Below are 9,614 nucleotides of genomic sequence, written 5' to 3'. Positions count from 1 at the left end.
GGAACTATTACAGGTGTTGAAATATGACTTGCTTTTTTTTAAAATTCCCTAATTCTTTTATCTTTTTAATTCTTTCCAGTTGGAGGACACCAAACATAGTTACTGCACAGATATTGAGAAATTGCAGCTGGAGAAGGATGACCTCAATAACAAGATCAAACAGCTCAGTGAAGGTATCAGTTCATATCTTAAGGTTTTATTTTTTTCTTCTTTATTGTTCAATGCTTAGATGAGGATCAGGATATTTAGTATGCAGTCATCTGTCTGTTTCATTTTATCATGCCAATATTCTGAGGTTTTACATGCGTTTTAAAAAAATATAAATCACAACCAACTTATGTCATTATTTTAAGTTTTGAATATCTTGCTTGTGCTGGTGATATTGAAAGAATAGTTAGTTGGAAGCAAATGCAAAACTGTTAAAGCAAAATATATAACTTTTAAAATGGTAAAATAGCTGATTTGATGAGATGCTAAACCATCTATAGGTAAATGAATAATTATTTTTGATTGAAACTTTGTTTTTTTTTTTATAGCTCTCTAAAATGATCAGTGTCATTAATTTTTACTCCCACATTCCCCAGATATTGTGAAGTCGAAGAATACAGAGGAAGAAAAATTACGTAAACAGTTAGAAGAAGAAAAGCTGAAGAAGACTCAGGTAAAGAAGATTCAGCTGCTCATTCATGTCTTGTCATCTATCTGTGAACTTATATTCCATAAACTGAAACTGTTGTCATATGTGAACTTTATTAGTAGTAAGAATAACATTAATCAACATATAATGAAACTAAAGGCCATTTAAAATATGAAATTGGTTCTAAAATATTTGTAAAATTTTCAAAACTTTCAGGCTGTTAACAAACTGGCAGAAATAATGAACAGAAAGGAATTTGGACCTGCTGGTCGTGGAGGGAAAAGCAAAGCAGCGGAGACAGATTTGAGAAAACGCAAAGAAAAAGAAAACAGAAAACTGCAACAGGAATTAAATATGGTAAGCCATTTGTTTGTTATTTATACATTTTAAATGATAATTTTTAGAATTGTAAATTTGAAAACTTGTTATCATAGCTATTACATGTTGTGGGTGTTTTTGTTTTATATTAAGTCTGTATTGGGATATTAAAAATATTTTTTGCTTTCTTTGGATTAATAATTGATTTATTTCTCTCTTTTGAATTATAGGAACGAGAAAAGTACAACAAGATGATAGAAAAAATGCAGAGGGATGTGTCTGAAGCCCAACAGAATGTTTATGAGGAGAGTCATGCAAGGCAGCGCTTGCAAATGGAGCTTGATGCCAAGGACTCTGAAATGGAACAACTCAGACAAAAATTGGCATTTTTGAATACAGACAGTGCATCTGTTCACAGTGGCAACATGGATGAGAGCTTGATATCTAATTCTGAAGACTCAGGAAGTAAGATTTGATTTAATGTTGCTGATTATAATTACATCTTCTTAACCACAATTCTGACATCCAGGTATTCGAGATAGGGACTGATTTTTTCCTCATTTTTTTGTACTTCATAATCTGAAAGTTCTTGATTCTGGATCCCACACATAATTTTGGGGCCAGCTTTTTGTGTCGAGCAACAAACCATAATTGATTCATGTAAGTTGTGAACATACATTTTAAAGAATAGGGTTTATGACAGTTTGATTGGTGGCTGAGAAAAAGTATAATTAAAAGGTTTCATGATTAGAAAAAAATTCTGAATGATGAAAATATTGTAACCTTATTTTCATCTTTTTCAGTTTCAGATACTCATATGGAAGGTTGGTTAGCTATTCCTAACCGTAATAATATCAAGAAATATGGATGGAGGAAACAGTATGTAGTTGTCAGCAGTCGGAAAGTCTTGTTTTACAATACTGAAACTGACAAAGTCAATTCTGATCCCATCATGGTCCTCGACATTGAGTAAGTCCTCTCACATTATTGGGTTGTTTTTCTTATCAAGTGGCTCAGTTGGTAGAGAACACTCGCTTCACACGCAGAGGGACTGAGATCAATCCAGGGTGCAGTCGAGAGATTTTTTTCTGACCCTCCTGTTCACCCAGCAGTGAATGGGTAGCTGAGTCTGTTTCATTTGGCGGATAATACTTTGCGATGGACTAGCGTCTTATCCCAAGGATAGCAAGCCGTTGCTATTGTCCATTTCACGCTATAGAAACCATGATAAACTCTGGCTCCATGGGTCAAATGTCTCTGAAGGACTTTTTTTTTTTCTTATCAAGTGTACAATTTTATCTCTCAACAGTCTGGCTCTTAATTTGACATAATATGACCTACCTATATGGGCAATTGAAATAATTCTGTCTACAATTTATTTTGATTCAGCGTCTGTATATTACAGTGAAGATTTGTCTGAATTTTTTGTGGGTGAATCTACAGTGCAAGTTATGTTTGTCATCTCCTTTATTCAATTTAAAAAGACATATAAACTGCAGAGTCATTGAAATGTCAACTTTTCTTTTCATTTTCTCAACAGCAAATTGTTCCATGTTCGCCCGGTGACTCAAGGAGATGTTTACAGAGCTGATGCCAAAGATATTCCCAGAATTTTCCAGGTGAATAAATTCATGCAAGCACCTACATGGAACAATACTGTTCTTGGGAAATTACACAGTGCTGTGACATTACAATAAAATGATGTTTGATCTGGATTTTGCTGTGGATAGCGTCTTGGTTAGGGCACTTTTTTCCTAATCTGAGGATTGGAACTGGGTCCTACTGAACTATTCCTTTGCTTGGTTTCTTCATAGCTGGCAAAAGAAAAGACAATATAGCAAAGATGTTGACCGAGGACAATGCCTTGTCAGCAGGGACAATCCTTACTATCTATTTGGTACTTTGATAAAAATACACTCCAAGAGTTTTGGGAGTTAGAAATAGCTATTTTAAAGCGGTCAAAGCAGTTCAGATTGCATTTTCAACTTTGAACACCTGAATAACTAGCATAGCGCACCCACATCAAATTATTATGGTAAAGTTTATTCTGGAATCACCAAAAGAAAAAAAAAGAAATTTTTTAAAATGTCATTGCTTGTTTTTATTATTTAAGCTGATTTAGTTTTTATTAGATTTTTAATTTTGGTTCAATTGCTTTTCAACTGTCGTGAATAGATTTTTACGTCTCATTCACGATGAGAAAATAAAATAAATAAATAATATGCACGAGGCATGTATCTCCACCGAAGTGGGTAGAACGCGATTTTGGGTTATCCGTTTAGGAAACGTTTAGTATAGGTTCAAATTGTCAAAAAAGAGGGCGAGCACGTGGTGACTGCCGCTTATATACTGTGGCAACAAGATATGACGTCACAATCACAAACGGAACATCATGACAACAACTCACAACAGCCTCGATCGAGATACTACACACCAACACACAACACAAAAAGGGATATCATTCCCTACACAACATAGATATTTTCACCAGAGGTATAATGTGTAAATGAAAATTTATGGTTCCCTTTAACGAGTAGTCTTTATAATGTCAGACTATAATTAACATCATGATCTGAAATCTGTATACAAATGTTCCTTACTCAATTGACATTGTCCATTGAACAGGACTGTCAGAGGTTGACTAACAACAAATTTGCTACCATCATCCTGTAGACTACAGAGAAGCAGGAGTAGCTAAGAAGAGGATGGAGAACAAATATATAAAGGAGATTCATATTTTGAAATTTTTAAAAATCAAAATAAGTTTTGCTGGCTTTACAACAAGACAATAATGAAAATATTATCAACTGAAAAGATTAAACTAAACTTTAAAACAATTTTATTTGTAAAGTTCTTGATATGGATATCCATTGCCAGGTTTTGTATGCCAGTGAAGGAGAAAACCGCAAACCTGATGATGCATCTTCTCAAGAAGCCGTCGTTGCAGCTACTGATCGTGCTGGTGTCATCAGTTACAAAGGCCATGACCTCATTCCCCTCAACTACCGCACTCCAACCTCCTGTGATTCCTGCCACAAGCCTGTCTGGCATGTGCTTCACCCACCTCCTGCTTTAGAATGCAAACGTAAGACAATAATTTGGATAAGACTTTAATGAAGACCATTTAAAATTTAACAACTCTCTATTACTCTTACTTGTCTGTCGCCTGTTACTGATCCCATAGTCTTGTCAACTGTTTGGGCATTAATGTTGATTTTTGTAATGGTTTTCATCATAAGCAAATGTGTATTGGATTTCATACAATTTGGTTAATCTATACATTTAATTTTAAATATTGAAATCAACTAATTTTTAAACCTTTTCCACCCTCTAGGATGCCACGTTAAAGTTCATAGAGAGCATTTTGACAAAAATGAAGAGTTCATTGCTTATTGTAGAGGTAAGTGTTATGTTATATCATTTCTGTTCGTCCATTTTTTCTATTCTAGAAATTTCTGTGACATTATTTGGCAATGAGTGATTTCTTCATATTAATTTAAATCAATTCAGTTTGTCCTCATTATTATTTTTCTTTGGTCTTATATGATTTCGGTTTTGTCTAAATTTGGCATCGACCACTGAATCGGACAAGAGTTACTATTTGGGTGCAAACTCTGGTACATGGTTTTTAAACTGTCACCGTTTCGCTACAAGGAATATGGGTGGATGGGGTCCATGACCTCCTTGGTAGGTCAACTCATGCTGTGTCCTCTTATCCACCATTGTCTGATTTCTCCTTTCCCATTGCTTTTTGTCCTTATCCTGGATACCTTGATTTTACTCAAGTCATGATCCTTAACTAAGAAGAAATATTGTTCCTTTTTGATAGGTAATATTTTTCACTTTTAAAACATCTTCCAATGATATTATTGTGTTTTAAGTTATTCAATTGTCTTTTATTATTTCAGCGAATCTCTCATATCAGAGGTCTTGTGTCTGTGTCTGAATTAGATTTCATATTGATTTCATACTAGACAACTTTTAAATCTGATTATTTTTTCTTTGTTGCTTAAAGTGCAAAGCCAAGACCTATAGTATGTAATATTTTTGATTACCCCATCATATTCTGTTTTATCCGCTAAAATTAATTAAAAGTTAGTATAGTAAAGTATAGTAAATAGAAAATTGCCTAAAAATAAACAGAAATTGGACAGGCGTTTATGAATTTTTTAATTTTTCATCCCCTCCTCCAGTCACTTATGATTCAAGTATACAAGCCAAAGAAATGCTACTGTTGGCAGAATCTACAGAAAAGCAAAAGGTCTGGGTCACTCATCTCAGCAAAAAAGTATCAACCAAAGGCATCGTCAGCTCAGGAAATATCACGTAAGTGGCTTATGGAATTTCTGGAATCTGTCAGATTAAGTTTCATTGAGAAATTCAAGTCATATTAACATGCTGTTTCTGATGTCAGTGAATTCCATAATATTAAGTCATTATTAAGTTCTGGCAATTAATAGATTTATACAAAGGTTGAATCAAAATATAATGGGACTCTGCTTTTTACTTTAAAACGATTTGAATCAATAGCATGCATCATACCTCAAATTAAAGCATTGTTTTTGTGTGGAGCATAGGGGTTTCTGAACTGCTGAGAAAAGTTTTTTTATTTAACCATGAATTCTAAGAAAAATCCATTCTAACACTTTAAAAGACATGGTTTATTCATAAACTGGTAAGCGAAATTCTATTGCCACTAAATTTATTTTTTATAAACCCCAGCCCCCACCCACACCCACACCCACAAGGTGTCTTTGCTTAATAATTCACTCTCTGCAAATAATTTACCATAAATAGCTCGATCTAGTCAGGATTGACTAAATTGACTCATTCCCATCTCTCCCCTTGGAATGAACATATTATCCCCAGGCAGTCCTGTCGATTGCTCTGGTGAAGACCTCCCTTTAGGAAGCAAACCTTGTTTTGTCTCTTTCCTTCTCAACTGTCATTCTACATGCTCTCTTGGTCTTCCTCTCTTTCTCTTGCTGTCAGTTTTGTCCATGTTTTGTGTCACACAAGGGAGGCATGTCCTTAAGACTTGTATTGTGAGTGTATGTATATGTTTGCATGCTTTGGACATTTATTTTTGCTAATAGTGTTAAATCTTTTATATGTTTGAGTAGATTCACAAAAAGTTTCATATAGAAAGAAAATATAAACAACTTTTGTTTTCAGAAATGTTCACTGTCAAGGCCATGTGTTATAAAGTTATTTTGATTTCACAGGATACTCTATATGATTTACATAATTTTCTCTCTCTCTGTACAGGACTCTGCGTGGAACCAAGCAATATTCTTCCTTTGGTCCTCAACAACGAGGGCCTCAAGGTGGTAAAACATCTACATTGCCCTCTAACTCAAGGAACTCATAATTGTAGTGCTGGATTTTATCATGCCTTATGGATTGGTATCTCAGCAGCCACACGATCATGACTAATGCACACCGTACATACCTACCCATATATTCCCCAATCCCATACATATCTTGATAATTTAAGTTTGTTTGTGTTAATAACCTACTCATCACCAAAATCTATTATTTGGTGTCATAGTATGCATTGGTTACTTTTAAGAACAGTGACAGCATAGAATGGATCCTTGGGATGTAGTTGTGGTAAATTTGAAAGATGGAGGCAATCGTTGATTTGATGTTCTTGTTAAATGTGTGCTAAAAATCTGTATTTTGTTGATTTTGTTTTCATTTTTTAAGGATGAACCAAGACGTGATGAATATGTTGAATGACTTAATGAATGGTTTGATTGCATGCACTGAACATGTTTGATCTGTATAAATTCTGGGAAACCTCATTTTATGTTTGATATCAAAGTGTGGTAATTTTGTATAGTTTTTGGTCTTACGAGGGCAATCAACAGAGGCTTACTAATTTTGTTGAATGAATTAAAGCATGGGTAAGTTGTTCTCTGTGTTATTTAATCAGCATTTAGTATTCAATATCACAATAAGTTTTTTTGAATTATGTAGTTCTGTTTGTTTTTTTTTTTAGTCCTGTTTTATCAGTTTTTATTATTGGTTCTTTCTTGGCCTCAAATGGAGTACTATTTCATACATTGACAAGTAAATGGAAGACTAAAATTCTCTATGATGGCTATGTTTTGTCTGATTTCAAATCCTTTAGTGAAATGATTGGAATGTTTGAGTGTTAACTTAATATTCATTCCTGTCATAACATTTCTTGATTTTACTAAATATTGCTAACAATCTCATCTTGACCCTGATACCATTGTCCACATTATCAATCACCATTGTCATTTTTTTTCATCCATCAAATGTTATTGTCATCGCTTTCATACACTATTCACAAAATGCTTCTTTCATTTTCTGTTGCCTTTTACCTGTGCCATCAATTTTTTGAAACATACACAGACCAACTAAATCATTGCTTTTATCCAGGTTACAGAGATAATTTGTCACCAATGATCAGGACTCAGTTCTTCGCAAGTTTACTTTTCTTTCTCTGTCCGCTCTTACCATGCTGCCTTTACCTTTTTCAATTTCTTTTCCTGTTTCATAGTCAGGTTTTCAAAACGAATCAGTTGTTTTTTTTTAGGAATGTTTATTCGCTTATCTAGAAAGTTGGAAACATTTTGAGTCATTTAAATTGTCCTTTTATCATGTTTAAATCATGGTTGTTAACTTCCTAGGAGGGAAAGAGTTGAAATTTAGTGAAATGTAATTGTAGTTGGGAGGATTATTATTATTATTATATTATTATTATTATTATTATTATTATTATTATTATTATTATTATTATTATTATTATTTTCATCATCATCATTCATCATTATTATTATTATTATTATTATTATTATTTTTATTTCATCATCATCATCATTATTATTATTTTAATTTTTTTCTATTATTATTATTATTATTATTATTATTATTATTATTATTATTGTTATTATTACTATTTTCTCCATTGGAATAATGAGATTGAAAACTTTTCAGGGAATATGCCCAAGCTGAAATCATACCAATGATTCACTGTGTCTCTATGTTGCAAATCGGAAAGGGGGAGTGGGGGAGGGAATGTCAGGAAGTTTACAGTCATTGTTGATTAAATCCGACTTGTTAGGATATTCATTAGGCGAATTGTCTTTGAATTGAAAAGTAGATATAATTTAGGATTCAATAAGGGTAATCACAAATGAGATTATGAGTTAAGAAAGTCATAGTAGTCCTCACAGAATAGAATTCTAATGAGAGTTGTTGATCAAATAGATATGAATTCTAAGATAAAAAAAGAGGCTATGAAAAAGTTGTATTTGACACAAAAACACAATGGAATTGCGTCATTTTGAATTACTATAAAAAGATCTATTTTTGATCACTTTCTCTGACTGAAGTAATAATGATAGAGAACCCCCCCCCCCCCCCCCCCCCAAAAAAAAAAAAAAACAAAACAAAAAAAACAAGGAGAAAGACAGGCACCAACAGAATAGAGAAGTATTAGCCCTGCAAACATTCTAAAAATGTGGACAATGTCGTTATTAGGACCAAACTTTATTTTTTTTTTTTACTTTTAGAAGATATTCCTGCTTTGGGTGCCATTCTCTTAGTTTTTAACAAAGAAATTTCTCATTCAAGTCAGAGAAGCTGTTGTAAACTCCGTTATTTCGATGATTCTTTGTCTTTTTGTATCAAAAATGACCAAATGCTTCAGCCTTACAAACATATAATTTTGTACATAATGTTTGTTGGTTATTTACATGTGAATCACTTGAGGTTGATTGAAATTCTGTCTGGGAATGAATTATCAGAACTGGACATACACATGCATTGCACTTTATTCATCAAAATCGTATCTATTATTTTTGAAAGATTAATATGGATAGGATCTTGGTAAGAAACTATAAATACCGTGGTTAATCGTGCACTCATTTCATTAAACTTAATTTTTATTTAAGTAATTGTGGGGAAAATATACTTATGTACAGGTAATCTATGGCAATTTCATACCCTTCTTGTGCTTAATGTATAATTGACAATATTTTTTCTAAGAATTATATATTGAAAACTATCTCAACCATTTAAAGTGATTAGGATCTAATGGTTTTGATAGTTGATTGAAGTTTTATTATTAAAAACCTTATACCCTTTCTAATAATAAAAATAACATAACAAACCAAATAGAGATGCAAAGCAATGCTTTTGGAAAAGAGATGAGTAATTCCATGCCTATCTTTTCTTACTGAAAACTAGATAGCTTATGGTAAGATGAAAAGTGGATAACAGTTTGGTTCTTGGTTCTGAGACCATTTATCTCATTTAAAACTGTTTCTTGTTGATGTCGAACTCATTCCCTAAGTCCTACCGTATTGGAGGAAAAAATAAGGATAAGTATTGAATTGTAAGCTTCAATTTATTAGACGAAGAGAGATCTATGGACGTTTCAGGTTTCCCCTTTATCAACATCCACAGTATCTGATTATCTGTCTTCATCTAATAAATTGAGGCTTACAATTAAATATTTATCTTTATTTTTTCCTTTGACATTCAAGCAAAACATTTTCATTATACCTTATTGGAGGACACGCCTCTAAGGTTAAAAGGGGAATAAAAAAGAAAATAGGACGGATCCATTGCTTTCCCTTTCCTTATTTATTTTCTTAATGACAATGAGAATATGTTAAAATTA

General features: G+C 32.8%; 1 protein-coding gene across 1 annotated transcript in view; it reads left to right on the top strand.

Annotated features, from left to right (window-relative positions):
* Window positions 1-8,388, top strand: part of LOC144981044 (rho-associated protein kinase 2-like) — a 48,889-nt gene extending 40,501 nt beyond the window's left edge. The window contains exons 25-34 of the mRNA XM_078929136.1: window positions 80-173; window positions 585-661; window positions 854-994; window positions 1,186-1,420; window positions 1,759-1,924; window positions 2,496-2,574; window positions 3,833-4,040; window positions 4,290-4,355; window positions 5,149-5,281; window positions 6,224-8,388. Of these exons, the coding sequence (XP_078785262.1) occupies window positions 80-173; window positions 585-661; window positions 854-994; window positions 1,186-1,420; window positions 1,759-1,924; window positions 2,496-2,574; window positions 3,833-4,040; window positions 4,290-4,355; window positions 5,149-5,281; window positions 6,224-6,326 (1,302 nt within the window). The 3' untranslated portion in view covers window positions 6,327-8,388. The remainder of the gene's footprint in view (window positions 1-79; window positions 174-584; window positions 662-853; window positions 995-1,185; window positions 1,421-1,758; window positions 1,925-2,495; window positions 2,575-3,832; window positions 4,041-4,289; window positions 4,356-5,148; window positions 5,282-6,223) is intronic.
* The last annotated feature ends 1,226 nt before the right edge of the window (window positions 8,389-9,614 follow it).

The sequence above is a fragment of the Berghia stephanieae genome, chromosome 1, assembly GCF_034508935.2.
Source record: "Berghia stephanieae isolate SIO BIC M18660-M18661 chromosome 1, UCSD_Bste_1.3, whole genome shotgun sequence".
In the NCBI taxonomy this organism is placed as follows: Eukaryota; Metazoa; Mollusca; class Gastropoda; order Nudibranchia; family Aeolidiidae; genus Berghia; species Berghia stephanieae.
The sequence above is the reverse complement of the archived record's forward strand: the minus strand, read 5'-3'. Positions and strand labels throughout refer to the sequence as shown.